This window comes from Vollenhovia emeryi, unplaced genomic scaffold (genome assembly GCF_000949405.1).
Source record: "Vollenhovia emeryi isolate VEMERY1.0 unplaced genomic scaffold, V.emery_V1.0 DF939252.1, whole genome shotgun sequence".
In the NCBI taxonomy this organism is placed as follows: domain Eukaryota; kingdom Metazoa; phylum Arthropoda; class Insecta; order Hymenoptera; family Formicidae; genus Vollenhovia; species Vollenhovia emeryi.
Window position 1 is genome coordinate 120,471 of NW_011967114.1, and position 20,136 is coordinate 140,606.

At 40.5% G+C, this 20,136-nt stretch overlaps 2 protein-coding genes across 2 annotated transcripts in view; one reads left to right on the forward strand and one right to left on the reverse strand.

Annotated features, from left to right (window-relative positions):
* Positions 1 to 1,524: 1,524 nt before the first annotated feature.
* LOC105559828 (transmembrane and TPR repeat-containing protein 1-like) overlaps positions 1,525 to 20,136 on the forward strand; it is a 194,517-nt gene continuing 175,905 nt past the window's right edge. Inside the window, exon 1 of the mRNA XM_012008432.1 lies at positions 1,525 to 1,883. The gene's annotated coding sequence lies outside the window, so the exon portion shown is untranslated. The remainder of the gene's footprint in view (positions 1,884 to 20,136) is intronic.
* On the reverse strand, positions 16,390 to 19,397 carry LOC105559829 (UDP-glucuronosyltransferase 2C1-like). The gene is made up of 5 exons (XM_012008434.1): positions 18,806 to 19,397; positions 18,293 to 18,663; positions 17,288 to 17,510; positions 16,967 to 17,186; positions 16,390 to 16,836 (listed from the first exon to the last, which is right to left on the reverse strand). The coding sequence occupies exons 1-5, from the start codon at positions 19,329 to 19,331 to the stop codon at positions 16,560 to 16,562; spliced, it is 1,617 nt and encodes a 538-aa protein (XP_011863824.1). The 5' UTR covers positions 19,332 to 19,397; the 3' UTR covers positions 16,390 to 16,559.

Here is a 20,136-nt window from a genome sequence, read left to right on the forward strand (position 1 = left end):
ATTAGTCTACAAAAAAGCTACTGTTCTATTTTCTTCTCTTTGCCGAACATTCCGAACCATTGGTAGAGTCTTGCGTCCACGGTCCAGGAACTGCGTCCAAGTTCTAGTTCCGAGAAGTGTGTGGTCAATCGACTTGCAGCTTTTATCGATTAGCTGCAGGTCGATTGGCTATGCATTTCTCGGAACTAGAACTTGGACGCAGATCTCGGATCGTGGACGCAGGCCTTAAGGGATGGAAGAATACGGATCGTATATTTTGCGGCGAAGTATGCGGGATTTCGCAAATTTATTGGCTGCATTTAAAGGAAATTCATAGATTTAAATTATTTTGTAAACCAATATCCAGTAATCGTTCGCATTATTTTACAGACAGAAAAAACGAAGCTTCGGTAAGTCGACGGCTATTTAAAACTAGTTGCAATTTAATATAAGATCTCACAATTCTATAATACTTCTAACACGTTTCGAAAATTAATTAAAGACGAGAATTCTAATGTGAAAACGTCAAGATCATATAATTTCCGGATTACAACGATCGTTAGAAACCGTGTGATCTCAACGATTCTGTACCTGAACGATTAAAATTTTTTAATTTACATTTCCAGTAATTGTTTGCATGACTTTACAGACAGTAAAAACCAAGTTTCGATAAGTCGACGGCTATTTAAAACTAGTTGCAATTTAATATAAGATCTCACAATTCTATAATACTTCTAACACGTTTCGAAAATTAATTAAAGACGAGAATTCTAATGTGAAAACGTCAAGATCATATAATTTCCGGATTACAACGATCGTTAGAAACCGTGTGATCTCAACGATTTTGTGCCTGAACGATAAAAATTTTTTTACTTACATTTCCAATGCAACTTCCAGAATGCGACATTCCAGTGCGTTTGTCGAAGAGCATCCCGTACATCCCGTATACTGTAAGGAAAATTTCTCTCTCCGCTGTCCTTTGAGACCAGTTAATATTAATACGTTGCACATCACAGTCACGTCTTCTTGAGTCACCGAATTCAGGTTGCGCACGTGTGCCGTGATAATCCACTGCATCAAAATTAATATACGTAGGCGAATATTCGTCGTCAGCGATATACAAATTCGGGGTGATAGAACGGCGAGGGCGGGGGCGCGCGACCAGCGACCTTGGCGTTTGTTTTCGCGACGTACACTCTGTACGCCGGTCAGTTGTTCATTCAAAGTTGGCGGCTCCGCCAGTCGCGCGGCGGCAGTTAAGTCGCTCGGCAGCGTCCGGAGCTGCCTTCGTTTCCGTGCGTATCCCCGCGTTATTACCTGCTCCTCAATACACAGCGGATGGCGAGATTAACAAATTCTGCGTGTCAGAGCCGACGGCTGCGGAGATGTTAGCGACGATACTGGGCGACAATTCGTTCCATTCCGGACGCGCGGGGCCTCGAGGCGAGGTACAGGTTAGAAATGATGCGTTCTCGCTCCGCTACGATTCGCGGCTAATTGACGCTTCGGCGACGCTCGGACTTGGGTCTACTTCGCAGAACGATTCTCGCCTTTCATGCGTAATTCGATCGCTCGTCGCTTTAGGACGAGCGAGCGCGAAGTAATGCGCGAATTGCCGGACGGAACACTTGGAGCGGGGAGAAAATCGCGGCGCGCACAGCGCGACGTATACGTGCGTGAATAATTTCGCGCGTTTCGGAAGAGATTGCGAAGTCACGCGCAATTGATATCGGGAGTGCCGTGCAAAGTGCCGCGCGATCGCACTTTGACAATTAATTCTGCGCGCGACGGCGATCGTGTTTTCGCGAGTGCAACGGCGCGACGGCGAGAGGATCCGGAAGGAGATGAGAAGCAGGCGGCGGAGGAGGACGGGGGGAAAATGGCGGACGACGACGGAGCGAGGGGTAAGCGTGGCGACTTTTCTGTGCGGAAATATCGACGGAAATCGGCGCGCGATTTCTGCGAAAACGACGGGAGTTTCGGGGCAAAATCGATTTTGCCTTCATACTTAATCAGGGCCGGCGTTAGGCGCGTCGCACGCGGGCCCCGCGGTTCGATCGGTCCCCGCTTTCCCGCGCTAACCAAGCAGCAAAATGGTGTTTTGCACCCCCGGCGGCCCCGGCTCCGCTTGTTAGCTTAAACGCCAAGGGGCTGGCCACTGGCTAAAATGTTGTCCCACCGATTACATGATTTCATACGATTTCATCTGATTACAAGTAATTTCGTCTAATTGCAGGTAATTTTCTTAAAGACGACGCCGAGGGGGAAACCGCTGAGGGCATTGTGGTGTACAGATTTGCGGCATTACCAGGCATTACTAGGACATTTTTGGGGCATTACGTCTTGCTGAGGCATTATAAAGATAAAATAAGATAAAATAAGATACAATAAGATAAATAAGATAAAACAAGATAAATAAGATAAAAGAAGATAATAAGACAAAGTAATGCCCACTGGGCATTAGTGGGCATTGGTGTACAAGATTTTGGTCAGCGGTTTCCCCCTCGGGCGACGCTGTTGAGAGCTGTTAGATTTCCTCAAAGCATTACATCCTTTTGATTTCACTAATAAGCATTTGCTTCGAGAGGTAATTTCAATTAAGATTGTAATATTCGGTTAGGTAGAAAACGTATTTCCTCGCTTCCCATTTTTCCCACCAGTCCAATCATTCCCATTTCTTACTCCTACCTCAGCTCTGGCGCTTACTCCTGACGAATTAGAGCGCAGAGTTCGACCAGTGCTATGAATATTTTTAAAAAAATTACGCCTGTACTTTGGCTTTTACACTGATATAAGTAAAAGTTATGCTTTACTTACTTCTCTGCTTACTTCCAATGTAGACGGTCCTTTACAGCAACAGTTGGAAAGAGACGAAGGACGAATTAAGCCAAGCTTGAAGTTAAACAACGTTGGTGACACCGGACCTAACTGTTTCCCTTAAGACAAGTTTGACAAACGTCGGTTAACTGTTAACCAGAGTTCAGTCAACTCCCTATCTTTTTCTGTCTTGTCATCTAAGGGGAGACAGAGAATCAATGAATCTTCGGCTAGCAGTTAACCAGAGTTCAGTCAACTTCCTACCCTTTTCTATTTCGTTATCTGAGAAGAGACAGAGAATCAACTAACCTTCGGTCAGCCGACGTTTGTGAAACTGGCCCTTGAGCGCGGTTTCGCCAAATGCTGTTTAACTTTAATCTTAGTTTAATTCACGCTTGTCTCTTTCTAAAGTAACAGCTAGAAGGCGACGAAGGATGAATTAAGCTAAGCTTAAAGTTAAACAACGTTGGTTAAACCGGGCCTTAGAAAGGGACAAAGAGTGAATTGAGCTCAAGTTAAATTTAAGCGACGTTGGTGCAACCGAGCCTATATCTCGCGAACTAGTCGCGCGTGATGAGCAATCGTGCGCCCGTTCGAAGCGCCAGAGTTTTAGCTTTCCAACGATACCGGGATTGTCTCTCTGCGATTGTTTTACGAGGATATATCGACGATCATATCGACCCGGGATTTCGATCTAGTGATGCAATAGGCCGACGCGTGCGCGCGCACGTATCCTCGGCGGCGTATCGTGTTTCAAAGCACTTGTACTACACGTGTTCCCGCACTTGCTTTTTGTTTTCAGCGCACCTGTCAAATTATATGCAAAAAGTAACGCGCGGCGGTTCTTTCGCGTATGGCGCGCGCGTATCGGAATTTCAAAACGCTGTTGTAGCTCCGCGACAAATTGACACGCGACAAAAGCTGATCTGCGTTTCGCATTTCGCAGTTGCCTGTGTCGAATGCACACGCTCTTATCGCGACACCTGTACACGCGTGCAATAAGGAAACGCTAAATTAAAATGTAAAGAATATATAGAGAAAAGTCCTCTATTATGAGATAGGCTTCTAATACGAGATAGCAGGTTTTCAACATGAAAATTCAATCACAAATCTGTATTCACAACGATTACACGATCTAACAATGAATTTTCCACTAAGCAGATTTCACTACAAGGGCAATAAATTAACGATGAAACTAATAGACGACGCCTATTAATTTAGCACAAACCCTGCTATCTCATGTCAGGAGTTTATCTCATAATAGGGGACTTTCCTCTATGTATTTTATTTACGCACGGAGAGAATTTTTTTTTTAAATTTATCCTGAAAATTATGTAATGTCGTGGGACAACATGGCATTTCGAAAAATTTCATGAGAGTTTTTGAAATTTCCCACAATATGTCTCACGATCGCGCGATTTTCAGGAAAAATTTTAAGAGAAACTGCTCTCCGTGTATATTTTAGAACCATTGAACGACAAAGAAATAGCTGTTAATGTATTCTATAACGTAAAATTGGTGACCAAAGAAATATTAAGAAATTTTTAAAAGTCAATCGATGGATTTTCACTAAACGCTGTGAACAGTCATTGCGATTTTCAGCGATATAATACTTAGAACTGCAAATTAGTGACGACTCATTGTTTTCAGTGGAATTTCCACTGATTTATTTTTAGAGGGAACCCTTTAAAAAAAAAGCACACAAAAACAAGAAAGATATCACAATTTTTTCATCGTCAGAAATAGCGTTGTCATGAAAAGGGTGTTATTTGCCAATGGTATTTAACGAAAGTATCGGAAATTTCAAAGTGATGATAAAACACGGTAAAATAAAATAAAAATGAATTAAAACAGAAAGCGACAATAAAAGTACGTCTGCAAATTACGGTAATTGTAGCGGACTGATAGAAGCGCGTGTCTCACTAGTAAACAGAAAGTTGCATCGCATGTACTATACATGTAAAACTGAATGGCTACCAAAGTACCAGCGGCAGCGTAAAAACGTGGCGCGAGCGAATTTCCCAATTTTACCTTAATTTTTCATAGCCCACTTTATTTATATTTATTGCTAAACGAACTCATTATCACTCGAAGCAACAATGATGTAAAAGCCAATAAATTTTTCACCGCATAACCGAAAATATTTTATGTAGATTACACCAGAGAGAATTACACGTACTAATGTATTTTGAAGTAAATGTTTGCAATTTTTGTTAGTACATTACGAGCTCCATAAATTCGTACTCGCGCGATACTACGTGCAATACAGACGCACAAAGTGTCGAAAAGTTAATGGAAATGATAGATATATTATTCCAGGGCGTTTTACTTCTCATATAACATTTTAAATCTTAATGGAGCGCGCGTGTGCGTGTATATGCGGAGGCATGTAAAGCGTTACGGCCGAGCAATGAATTAATTACGTGGGTTAGTCGTTCGCACTCTGAGATAGAATCGTGTGAGAGAAATTCGCGAGCTCGATTTAATATTTCACCCGGGGCCGCGGGGCGCGAATTTCTCGCAAAACCTCCGCGCGAAGCCGAAATGTACGCTCTATGTCGCTCTGTGTAATATCGCGTAATATTATTTGTAATAAAATTTAATTAACCGCGCACAGAGCTGCGGCGGCCATTAGCACCCCTGACTTGTGCATAATACGGCCCACTAAATTACGGTTGATGCCGCCGTGCCACGCGACGCCCGTTCTCTGTCCGCGGTAATGCCGCGGAATTGGACACGCCGACACCATCGGCAATCAACATCGCGCGAACAACGTGAACGAGCGACCGCGCGGCCGCCGTCGCGGTTCTGTCGCATTTTTCAAACTTTGCCAGCGAAATTTCGTGCCGCGGCGGCTCTTGGTACCGGCGAGCGCGATATATCAATCGGCGCGGCGCGCCTGCACGTCGGTGATGAAACGGCAGGTCGGGTTGTATAAAAATATTGGGTGCAAAGCAATTTGGCGATGACGCAACTGTACAACTGCGCTCTGCCACTAGTGACCTATTTCGAAGCCGTGCCATACGAATACCAGGGTCCCGCAGGGATAACTGATCCGCGCGGTCATTTGGGCTTGGCGAACCCGAGCTCATCGTATCTCATTTGCACAACGCAAAAATACACGCACGCGTGCACGCACGTTTGTCAACGTTAATGCGAATGACTGAGGAACAGTAGACGCAGAAGGTAACTTGAACGAGGAAAAGCGTAACAACAGTTTGAAGCGCATCAACAAATTTTGTTAAATTGGAAACACTATAAAAACTTAAAAAAATATGAGAATTAGGGCCACGCTGGAGGGAGAAACCGCTGACCAAAATCTTGTACACCAATGCCGCTAATGTCCAGTGGGCATTATTTTATCTTATTTTATCGTATTTTATCTTTGTAATGCCCCAGCAACGCCGAATGCCCAAACTAATGCCCAAAAAATTTCTAGCAATGCCCAGTAATGCCGCAAATCTGTACACCACAATGCCCTTGGCGGTTTCCCCCTCGATTTGAGCATTAATTCGAAGAAGCGACGTCTATAATTAACAGACACTTAACGAAGAGTAATTTAAGAATTTGACCCAATTGCGACTGATACCGCGGCCTACTGGCGGTTGTCAACTTGACGCGTAATATCCGTGCAATGAAATGTTTCATTGAACAATGCTTTAGTTGGTAACTTGGAGCGGTAACTCTCGACGAGCCCGCCGGATGCATAACTTCCCTAACGTGCCGCGATGGAACGCGTCCTGCGGTCGGGTCACCTGTTAAGCACAATGCTTAATCGAGCTCCGTAAGTGATTAGGAAACTCTGAGGGGGAAACCGCCGAAATAATTAACATCCGCGTCTCGGCGCGCGTCGACGGTGTTAGAAACGCTAAACGGCATGTAACGTTATCGAGCGGGTAAACGCGAAGCGGACCCCGCGATCCCGCATTAGAGCACGAAAATTCGAGCTCCCTTCCCCCTCCCCTTCTCACCCTTCTCTCCCTTCGCCCCCTCGAGCGATTCCGTCTGCACGTGAGATATCGCGGTCTGCGGTCCAGATCTTAACATATAACTTCCCTACGGAGGTCCGTTAGCGGGCGTTAGCGCGCGATAGCGCGCTCGAATACGCGTCAAGTCTCGCATTCTCGACCGGGTTCGTTCTCTCTGTTCGTCTTCGTCCGACCGACGGACGGACGGTTGAGGTCAGGGCTAATTGAACTCGGCTAGAATTGGGTTTCACGAGTCGTGTTAAGCGTCCTCGTCACAAGGATATTTGTTTCGGTGCATGGCGACGCGGTGAACGCCACCGCTGAGAGGATTCGCCGGATTTCCCTTCGATCAGATATCCGTGTAGTGTAATTGATGAGAATTGCGTTCATTAGCGTTCATTAGTTAATCCAGCCCCGGCAAGGTGGTAAACGTGGAAATCGATACCGCTATTAAAACGATAAGTGCGCGGATAAGGTTGTCGTAATCACGGGAATGATTTTAACGGGCTGTTTAAAAGAGCGACCGGCTTTCGCGTATCGCGAGGGCACGTATCGCACATACGAGCCGGACGTTTGCGCGCGTTGAAAAGGTTTAGAGTAAGAGTCTCTTTCAACTTTACTCATACTCTGGGCATTTATTTCTACAAAGAGGATAATCCGCCGGATTTCAGTTGGTTATTGCCAACTGTACGCGAAATTTACGGTAATCCCCCCCCTGTTGGCAGCAGGGTTCTCGTTCTTAACACCAATTTAATGCTACCTCTTTTATCGTTACCCGCCACGTTAAATCCACGCATCTATAAATTATGCTCTTTTAGTATTTTGTTGCGTTTGTTCGAAGAAATACGAGATGACGGATCCAATATGGCAGACAAAAATGCAAAAATATAGTCGGATTTGCATGAAAATTGCTTCGTGGAGGGTCCAACGGCAAAAGGGTTAAACGCGATGAAAATCGCGGCTGTGATTGTACATGCAAATACCTTCGTCATTCGAATACGGTTATTATAAAGGCGGAAAGATGTTGCATATGGATTGGAATCATCAACCCAATTTCCGATACCAAATACCGTTCTGCTGGAAGCGGCGAAGAGGGATATGAAAACGCGAGTAATGGCGATCGAATGATTTTCGCAACAATCGTTAGCCCGCCGAATACCTTCGATTATTATTTTACATATCTTCCTATCCATTATTATTCCATTGGAGATGCGATTTCTAGCGGAGCTAAATTCAATCGCGGTTCGTATTCCTCTGCCATAAATTCGCCCGTATATATACGCTGTATCGAACACCCGCTACATTGGGAGTTCGAGACAGAATAATATTGAAAATGAAGGAATCAAGACAAGGTAAAATCGGAAACGGCAAAGAGGTGAACTTTTTCGGTGCGCACCCTTTTCAGGCTTTACCGGAATAACCGATGTATTTAGAACTACTTTCTTTCCAAGTACAATCGTAACGTAATGACGGTCTGTCATTTTCATTGATAATTTATTGAAAAGTATTTATCAGTCTAAGGGCCAGTTTTTCCAATCTCTTGGTAAACCAATTAATAGTTCAATTATACTTTCTTTGTCCAATTGGAAGAAAAACAAAGACACATATATGATTTACCTATTAGTTAATTTACCAGGGGATTGAAACAACCTGCCCTAAGCACAATTAAAAGAAACTTCCGATTACGTACACTGTTAAATTTGCAATGTTAACTGAATGAGTAGAAAACGACGCGCGTTAGAAAATGTTACTATTACGAAGCGCGGCGAGCGCGCGCAACATTTCTTCTCCGTATATACCGCGATATATTTATCGCGCGGGATACGTGCTCACGTTTAAGCGAGGCTGCTACTGGATAATGAACGTCCCAAAACGTCCCAAATTCCGGATGCGGGGCGAACACTATTTCCGCCAGGGGAGCAACAATTTCGTGCGGTTTTATATCACCCGCCCCCTGGAGTCGGCGCTGCGCTCGTGTATCGTCTTCAACGTGTGCCACATGTTGAAAAGTGCATACGTTCGACCGCAGCAACACGGTACGGCTTTACGTGACAGCCGTTCGTTCCGCATTTGTTGCTCCTCGCAAAGTTCCCTTTGTCGCTCGCAAAAATAGCTTTGCGAAGCCGACACGTGCTCGCGTGCCACCCCGTTAATTTGGAACGTCAAAATGTAAGGGTAATTTAACGATGGGTAATTTTCATTTTACGGAGATTTGAAAATGTAATAGGTATATACTTGGGAATGCCGCTCTGTATAAATTAACTAATTATTACCGAAGTCTATTATTTGTATATCAAAGTGAACAACGTTACAAGATACATTTTTGCTGCTCGCATTTCGTCGGCGCTGCGCTCTTAAATTTTCACCCGGTTCGCATTTTTGGGCTTTCCATTTCGATGACAGGCCAGCCGTGCAAATTAAAAGCGCGCGGCGCGGGCTTGCCGCGGGCAAACAATTTACCGTGGTCACGACGAAATATTTGCTTCCTCATAAACAAACCCGGTGATCCAATTTGTGCGGGATGCATTTAGTTGGTTTCAATGCATCGCGTAAGTTGTCGATACGTTATAGCGGCGAACGTTAATGAATCATTAAAAAAAGACTAAAAAGATCTGCCGTTGCAATTCCCCGCGAATTTCATTGTTGTCGGTATACATTTTCAGTTTACATTTTGTTATCAGTATACAGTTTCGGTTTACATTTGTCAGCTTGTTATCGGTGTACATTTGTTACACTCGCAAATAGGAAAAATACACTTTGTTTATACAATTAATGTGCATTTAGTATTAAACTTAATATTATGCATCAATATTAACTGTTAGGATTTAACATTCAATGGAACACTACGCGAAGAAGCTATTAACACTTGAAGAAATATCCTATCGGCTAAATATTTCCATTGTAAAACATTGAGTTCCGCGTGGCAACGAGAATCTTCCTTACGCGCTAAAAGTGAAATTATAATTTTTTTTTGTTAAATTTAGCAATGGCGTCTTTATCGAGGACTCGCTTTAAGCGTAGAGCTTAACGTCAGCTGGAATTTCCCGTTAATTTCACATCGTTTGGTCTTGATTCTCGATTAAAGTTTTTATCTCGCGCTTACGTGCGATACGTACACAGACGATAAAAACAGCGCGGCGCCGTGTATTTTCTCACGGCCGACTTGACAAAGGAGTCAGTAAGCCGCAAGACAAGCGAGTTCGGGAGATCCGAAAGAGCATGTTGACACATCGGCTGAACGCCGATCATGCCGCAGCCGTTGCAGCGCAATGCTATGTATTGGATATCCGCGAATCATGCAATACGTACACCTCACGTGTAACGCACCACGCGCCACGCATACGCCACATAGATTACCACGTTAAGACCAGCCGATCGGACTCGAGAGCGAGATAGGCAGCTGGGCCGAGCGTGCATCACGAGGCGACACATTCTCGTCATATCTTAGAGCTATCTTGAGGACGGGGTAAACTGTCGAAATCACGTAATTAGTCAAGTGTTTCACGTTGTTACTTTCGAGGCATAGAGTTGACGTTCGTTGATTTGATCAAAACGTTCACCGTGTCGAGCGAACACGAGTCCTTGGTGTACAAAAGCGATGGTTACGCCAAATTATATCCGAAGGGAAACCGCTGACCAAAATCTCGTGCACCCAATGCCCACTAATGCCCAGTGTGCATTACTTAATCTTATTATCTTATTTTATCTTTATAATGCTGGGCATAATGTCCAAAAAATGTCCAGTAATGCCGCAAATCTGTATTCCACAATGCCCTCAGCGGTTTCCCCCCTCGATTATATCGTAAGTAAAATTTCGTCAGATATTTTTACAATGAAAAGAAAATGAGAGAATGGCGCAGAATGACTGAAGCGCGCCCTTAATAGATATAAATTTCTCGTATATCAGGCGTATTGATATTGCCCTTGCTCGAGATTTGACACTCCCTAAAATATATCTCCAATCTGTGGCATTTTATATTTATGCTCGTTGTCATCTGGGAACAATCCGCCCGAAGAATTTTGCCTTCAGATGGCCATCGTCTGCGGCATATAAGGAACGTAATAATTAACCACGAGTACTGAAATAACCGATGAATATCGAGCGATGTTTAATTTATGTGCGACCCTACTCGGCACGGCTGCCTACCTGAATCGTTAATATCCATCGGCCCTAATTCGACTCAACGGAGTTGCGCGAGTTTCTTGTCTTTGTTCTCTCTCCCTCCCTCCGCGCTGCGCACGATGGTTTAGCGATTGTGACGAGAACGCGTCCCGGCGTAACGGTAGAGACAGTCGGAAAGACAGGCAGTTCCCTAGCAGATCTTACCACCTTGCATAATGCATCGTGCGGCGCCACTAAGTCAAAGGGGAAACTTCCCCGACGTGAAACGCCAGGAACACACACGGTCCCTCTTCCACTCCTCTCTTCCTTATTGTTCAGCAACCCGTTGCAAATCCCCCTATTGGGTTTCGACCCGCTACATTCTCCCTCGGCTGTTTCCATCTTTCACAACGCATCAATTTCATTGTTCGTTAATTGCCGAAACATTTATTGATCCGTCGTCGCCCCGTCACGGATTTTATAGACGTACGTGAAATTATGACCGATGCGACGTGGCAAACTGCAGCGAGCGAACTGTCTGGTTGAACTGAAACGTACGCGTTTGAGCCACTGTACCGTGAATACAAGAATAAAAATGGTTAATGGTCGAATGTTGGTTTATACGTAAAAATTTCTCCCGTATCGTCAACCGGGGTATAAAAGCCCGTACGAATTTCTCATGCAAAGGTAATTGACGTTTTAATGAAATTGTTACCCATTAGCGCGTTCGAACGTGCGTGACTTTCGTTCGCGTCGAATTTGCCCGCGTCGAGTTCCACAGAGGAACACGGGGCGGTACGTTAATTCCAAAATCCTGTGAGGCACTTCGACCGTCGTCATCTTGTATGTATCACGCTCCGTAGTTGCGTAGACGCTACGTGCGGACGGTGGTATAGTAATCTACTTCGCGCCAAGTTTCCGCCGAGCTAGAGTTAAGTCGGCCGCGTCGAGTAAGCCCCCGGTGTTACCACGGCTGATGAGTCCGGGACACTTTGGGGGTACGGTTACCGAAAGACGACACGTTCCCGTCGCATCACGATAGAAAGTCACTTCGCCGACTTCGGTATCGGCGTATCGGCGTATCGGCGACCGCCTTCTTGATACCGACTTTCTGAGTACCGATCGTATCGTCGACGGCGGCGTCGGGATCACTTCGTTTACCGCGCAAAACTGATTTTCTGTTTGTTTTAACAACTTCAAATCAGATCTCACAAAAGGTTCAACCTGATTTCAAGCTGGGCACACTTTGCTTCTTATAAATTCGTATCTCATACATTTTATTACTTTCGGATCTATCACACGCGTAGAGTCTCCCGTAATAGGAGACGAGTCTGTGATTAACGCGACGTTATTGCAATGTAAAGAATACGTGCAAATAATGCAGGGTGCAAATTAATGATACTTTTGCTGAAAATTAAATAAGAATTTTCAGACAACCTCAAGATTTTAGAACTACATATCTTGAACAACAATGAATTATTTATTGCCAATCGGTGCGACTGTTACAAAAATAGGAATTTTTATTTAGAAAGTATTTTGCATTATGTTTCGTGCTGGAGATGTGCAATCTGCTAGACACTTTAATATACAGAGCTGAATTAGCTAACTCCAGCGCATTCTGGTGTTCAACATTTTATATGCATTACCAAAAGCGGTAATCATATAACTTTGTGTCATACCACTAGTTAACTTAGAAGGCTTAGAACTGAGGAGAGTATGTATTTCGTGTATGCTCGTATTCGGTACTACGTAATGAACTTTTAGTGGTCATACAGTTTAACGTTAATGTATCTCACACCTGCACAATAAAACTTTAACGTTTACGATGCCGTATTAGTCGAAATCTGCTTCGCATATTTGTATTAGTTTTTAACTAAAGTTTGCTCTCCTGGGAGATTTTTAATCTACAAAAATTTAATGCCTCCTAACGTGTTGCATCTCAATCGTTATAGATGCAAAACAGTAACAGGTTCTATTTCCGATCAGCAAGAGAGCATTAACTCAGTCTTCTCAAACATTTATTTTGTTGACCGCATTATATCGGCAATACACTACAATTAGCGAGGGGGAAACCGCTGAGGGTATTGCGGTGTACAGATTTGCTCCATTACTGAGCATTGCTAGGCATTACTAGGCATTTGTTGGGCATTAGTTTGGGCATTAGGCCTTGCTGGGGCATTATAAAGATAAAATAAGATCACAGTCTCTCTAACATCGTTGCCACGGACTCATCTTTCGAATCACGGTTATTCAGCCTCTTTATGTCTGGGACCATCTAGAGATCGACTGATTAACAGTTTAAGAGATGAGTCTGTCCGATAACTTGAAGTTACACGAGTCTAACTGAGGAAGACCAGAAGAAGGGTCGAAACGTATTATTTATACTTTATACTATTAAAGAGAGAATTTTAATTCATACTGTGAGAACTGAGATCCGTTCATTTTGTGGCTCACATCGGCACTTCTCCTTCCATAATTTTCTTCTGGGAGCCTTCACAATTTTGGAATATAAAATAAGATAAAACAAGATAAATAAGATAATAAGATAAAGTCTACTGGGCATTAGTGAGCGTTGGTGTACAAGATTTTGGTCAGCGGTTTTCCCCTCGACTAGTAGCATATATTTTTAGATTTGGCTTTCTATTGTACAGGGTGTTATGCAATACCCGCCTCACCTCTTATTTACTGATAGAGCGGACTAGACTGAGTCGAAAAGTCCTCTACCATTTTGCAATTTTCGCAAAAGTCAACGAGTTATTAATTATTAAAAATCGCTGTCTTAGCCCGACTTAGCAACTTAAAAATAGACATATTCGTAAACACTCAACTAGCATTTCTTATATAAATTTAAATTACATGAAATTCGAATCGCGGGCCGTCGCGGTTTATTTAAAGTTAGATATATTATTATATTTTTAGAAGATATATAAATTTATAAATATTACTTTATACTTAGTATTTTATTAAAGCAAAAAATGTTCATAACTTACGTTAACGTATCTCTATTGATTACAGTTCGATTGCCAGGAGAGTTTTATAAAAAAAATAAAACGATTAAAATGTAAAAAGATGTATCAGAGTTACTTCAGTGTCATTAAATTTGTTTAAAATATTTGTCACATGTCACACACACAACTTTTAAATATAACTATATTTAATATAAAAAATACAATATAGACGAACTGTCAATAAAAGATTACTGACAAATACGTTCATATTGTAATATCATCTTCGAAAATTGTATCGTTTATAACTGTTTGAATTAGGCGGTCTATCGTATGTAATTGACGAAATCTGGAAATTTGTATGTCAAGCATTTATGACTGACGTGCAAATTTTTGGTAATCAACGTATTACAGGCACATAATATCTATTAATGTGAATATTTAATGAACAGCACCATCAAGACGTTTCTTGGTTAATTTGTTTAATTTAATACATATTGCCGCACCTAAAAAGACAAATCGCCAAACTCGACTTTCTTGGTTGGTCATAGTCGGAACTCCTAAGATTAAAACCGCGTAATGGAAAAAACTTCTTCATTACTTTGGACTTCTTGATAAATAAACAGCTTGATGTTCGGATGAGCTGCACAAACGAGATAATTAGCACCGCGCGACGTATAAATGGACTATCGATCGCGGAATAATGACTTCACACTTTTAATTTTACCGAGTACGCCTTGCTGTAAAAACCATTCTGAGATAAATGCATTATCGAGCTTTCCCAGCAACTCATCGCACTCGAATTTTCGAACTATTTTATAAGGTAACTTCGAAAACACTTGAACAAAGTTCTTCAGCATTTCTTTCGGTAAATTGTGGCAGGTTCCAAGGCTAATAGTTCCAGAGCTCATGTAAATAAATTCTTCCATTGCGTCATCTAGGAATCGTCCTAAGTTCTTGTCATTGATTTAAATTCATTACGCATGTTAATTGCATAATAAAGAAAGTAGATAATAGATAAGTAATTCGTGATCATCTAAGAAAAAATAATAATTTTTAAAGATTACATAGTAGTAAAGACAGATGGCAGTCTTTTTATGTTGATATCGCTAAAAAAATACTGCATCTGGTTCTCCCGTCTGGGGAAGAGATGAAATATGTGAGAGTATCGGATCCTCGTTGTCTAACATCACATTTTTATTCTTTATTATGTCAATGATGTGAGGTACGTTTTTTTCCGAAATATTTTTAATGATTTTCTGCTCTAGTGTCACAAAATAATTAGTGCCATATGTTGACACAGTTTTATAATTTTTGCCAAATCGAAGAATTTTCTTCTGACAGCTATTTAATTACCAGTTTAAAGGATGCTATGCAAATGCAGGACTATAAAAAATATACGTATTATAATTTTTGTATCATAAATTAATCAATTTTAATCTTCTGTCTCATTTCCAGTATCCTGTCAAAAGAAAAACTCAATATTTTAACGCTTATAATAAACAGTTCCGAAATATTGACCATTTTTTATATATATTATTGCAAGATAACTTGTCTTATCTGCAAATGATAATCTTATCTGTAAGATGAGTGTTAAATCTATGCGCCATAACAGATATTGACAGATACCTTACTAGCTGTAGAATAATCGCGTTGAACTTTTTTATTACTGTCGTTTCTGTAGAGTTCCTTAAATTTTGAGTCAGTAAATATTTTTATGCTCGCTTGATACAATAATGAACGCAAAATTTGAACATCGGCAATTACAACACTAAATTGTTATTACCATTTTTTTAACCACGAAATTTAAATACAACAAATTAATTTCTGTATAATTTTTATTATTGAATATTTCTTCATGTCCACGTTTATTTAAAGCTAAATACGATTAGAAAGCCGTATTTGATGACACGAGTATTCTATCGGCATTCGATATATGTATTGTTTGTCAGTAGAAACTGCAAAGATAAAACGATAAACATTTTACATGTAACTTTCCACATTTTGCCACTGCCGTGAATGCTCTTCTAAAGTAGATTGCAGTAGACTTGTAGAAGTTACGAGTTACTCGTATAAATATGTAGTTTAACGGCCGTTATCAAGACTCAAAAGTTAGTCTCCAAGGCTTTTCCACCTCTAGATACTTGCTTCATAATTCTTTGATTATGCTATTCTCACTGCCATTAATACAGATAATATTCACTACGTCTACGCTACTAATATACATTATGTATACACATTATGCTAATAAATTTATACATATTTGCTTACACACCATCGTTATAAATTAAACATGTAACAATAGACGCAGTTATATTTAAACAGATATTGATAAAAATATTCTGTTTCAATTATAATCTTTAGTAAAAAATTATACAATATAATTTAAGGTGACCTAAGAAACCGTACACGAAGGCAGCAATTTGCAATATTAATGAAGTTATTCTTAGCATGCAGAGGATTAGTTAATGCAATTTCGGTTTAGTGTAAGAACAGTAAAGTCCCCTATTATAAGATAGACTTCTAATGAGACAACAGGTTTTCAACGTCCAAATTCAATCGCAAATCTTTTTTTGAAACGATTACACGATCTAACGATGAATTTTCCACTAAACAGATTTTACTCCAAGGGTAATAAATTCATTGTAGAAGCAGCAAATTATCCTATTACTTTAGCAGAAACCCTGCTGTCTCGTATTAGGAACCTATCTCATAATAGGATTTTCCCTTATCTTTTAACATTAGAAACTACCACAGAGAGCTTGATAATATTCTTAAATGAAATCGAAATATCTTAAGTAGTATCCATGTAGAAAGAAGAGATGTTATAAATAATACTATGGCGAGAAACGCGATGATGTCCCAGTCGTATCGTCGATACCACGGCTCATCGCCAAGATTATTTCGCAAGAAATGCGTCCCATTTTGACGCATCACGTATTCAATCCACTGTACCACATGTTGAAGACTGTCATACGGTGAATCCTTATAAAGTTTACTCAGCTGTACTATTCGATCTTTGTACCTGGAAACAAAGAATGATGTTCTTACATTTTCCAGCATATAAACCTTTTATCTTTATACTACTTCTATCAATATGTAATGTAAGAGGGATGAGATAGTTTATCAATCTATGATTTAAGGTAATACAATACCTCTTGTTGTTTATAACTTCATGTATACCGGCCGCAATGCTTTCTTTCGAGGAATAACGTATGTCCAGACGAATTCCAATACCTAGTCTTACCATATTTAGCACTTGAAAGGTTTGATCCCACAGAACGGGAAAACCTACTACTGGAACCCCATAATGAATAGTTTCTTCAGTACTTTGAAAACCACCTTGGTATACAAATAGCTTGATATTTGGATGAGCTGCGAGCGAGAAAATTGGCAATAATGAACTAACGACTACTAATTCCAAAATAAAAATACAGAGATGGTTAAACTTAAGTTAGTTGCGCTCGTAATATTACCGAGAATGCTTTGCTGGGGGCACCAGTTCAATGCCAGTATATTTTTATATTTCTTGGGCAACAGATCAGGGTTAAATTTCCAAAGAATTCTGTACGGTACAACTGAGAATGCTTCAATGAAAGTTTCAAGTCTACCTTCCGGTAGATCCTCCCATTTAACAGTGGTTCCCAAACTGACATAAATAAATCCTTCCTTGGCGTCGTCAAGGAATTGTTTTATATTCTAACGAATATAACGAGATTAATGGTTTAGATTTATGTGTAAAAGCACAACGCAGCACTATTGAATCTCATTCGAAGTGCTCGGAAAAATAGCATATATCCATATACAGGGTGAGGCAATAACTTTGTCCACCTCGAATATCTCCGCTATTTTTTTGTATATTATATATTTTTTTATATTATATCGTATATAAAATTTTTGTATATTATAACATACACAAAATTTCTGTACACAAAAGTTTTCAATAATTGGAGGACTATTGCAACAGCATATTCATTAGACCAAATCAAGTAAAGAAGTCCTGTACCACTTTTCCCTCCGACAAACAGTTATCGAGGTATCATAAACTAAATATTGAAAAAGTTATCAATTTTCTCTTGAATATCTCAAAAAGTATTAGGCAAATCAGAAAATATTTCAGACAAAAGTTGTTCATATTAATTATTAGGTAGTGTAATAAACAACAGGGGGTTCCCGAGAGGGAAACCGTTGACCAAAATCTTGTACACCAATACCCGCTAATGCCCAGCGGGCATTATTTTATCTTATTATCTTCTTTTATCGTGTTTTATCTTATTGTTAATTTATCTTATTTTATCTTTATAATGCCTCAGCAAGGCCTAATGCCCCAAAAAATGCCTAGTAATGCCCAGTAATGCCGCAAATCTGTACACCACAGTGCCCTCAGGGGTTCCGTTTAAAAGAGATATTCGAGGTGGACGAAGCTATTGCCTCACCCTGTATATATATATATATTGTAAATTGTATGTGTGTATATATACTTGTGGTAGAATATCCGGCGTTTTTGTAATATGAAAACTATGGTAAAATATGACATTCCGTTGTTCAGGTCTGCCATACGAAAACACTGGATGTTTATTTACAAGGTATATGCTCATATTTTTCGTTATGTCGTCAATATGCGGTAGATCTTGTCCTAAGTACTCTTTCGCGATTGCATCCTCTACAGCAGAGTGTTCGCTCGCCCAGGAATACATATTTGCCCACACTTCGTAAAAATTGACGAGTCTCCTCCAAAATGGCATATTAGTTTCGACTGGCGTATTGGTTTGCCAATTGGAAATATGCGATGGGAGAATGATAGATCCAAAGATATAGCGCATATGATTGAATATGTCCAGGCTTGAAATACCTACGTCATGTCACCTTTTATTGCCTCATGATAAGTAGTTACAAAGCTAGTGATTCAAAACACTAAATGGATTGCAATCTAAGTTTCCTAATTGATTTATTATATAATAATTTTTAGTTTATTATTAATGTGGTTCTCTTACCTATGAGAGGAGCTTTAAATCTGTACGCGAGAGCATTCAGCGAAATTGTAGGGCCCTGCGCTACAATAACAGCGTCAAAGTGCTCGTTGCTATCGACTGCATATAACTTTTTCATTTCTGGATTTTTATAAACCTCACGATTGAGGACGTGTAGCGATGGCCATGCCACGGTTCGTTCGAATTCTAGTAACTGTAACTCAAGACTCGCTACGGTAAGGCTAGCATATGGTATAGTTTTAATTCCGGGAAAATCCTTATACCCGTAAAAGTATTGTAAGTCAATTTCTGTATAATTAGTTAAAGAAGAATTTTTCATAGGCACTGTAGTGGCGGATACAATTTCGTGGCCTTTTTTGTGTAATTCCAAACACAAACTGCGATAAGTTATTTGATGACTGTACGCTGGATAATTCGATACGAACAATATCCTTTTGGCATATGCCACATTGTGCTGCACTATCACAAACAAAACTTGAATTATTACGACGACGCACGCTTTAGTCCACATTCTTCCAACGATCACCATCAACTTGTATTGCCAATAATGTAAACTGTTCTTATATTGTCTATGCCAACGGCTATCTATACCCTTCACGGTCACGTGAACAAGTGACTTACAAAATAGCACAATACGAATCGTTTAAAATGCGCGTCTACTTTTAAATAAGTACCGTAATTATCTAGATAAACATCAAGCGCTGAATGATTAACTAGTCAAATTGCGTGCATAGGAAAGGGCACTATTTGAAAAATAATTTCGGTTTTAGGCTTGAAGAGATTATTAGGCCCAATAAAAAATTTTACAAAGACCAACGTTTTCCCTATTTCGATTAGTATCGCGCGCAGTTAATGTTTCACAGTTTTACGTCTCGATTACTTCACTCTAAGAAATATGGATGTGAATTCTCACCAGTGCACAGTGGTCGAAATCGGGATCGTAGGGGACAAAAATCCATTACACGGTCAATTTTAAACCAAATCAATTGAGACTTGGCAGACTAAAGCATTTTGGATCGTAGAATCTGACTACACTGCCGTAATTTTGAAAATCAAAAATGAAGAATGAGAAATTGCCACTTAAAGTTATATTTTTTGGACTGGCTCAGGCCAAGCACAGGTATAATTGGGCAAAACTAAATAGTGGATTCATTGCATGAGCTAAAAAAGAGATACCCGTGTTTTTTCTTTTTCAATTTTGAATTTTTTTAAACAATTATTGTTTAAACAATTTTTATAAAATTCAAAATTGTAAAAGAAAAAACACGGGTATCTCTTTTTTAGCTCATGCAATGAATCCACTATTTAGTTTTGCCCAATTATACCTGTGCTTG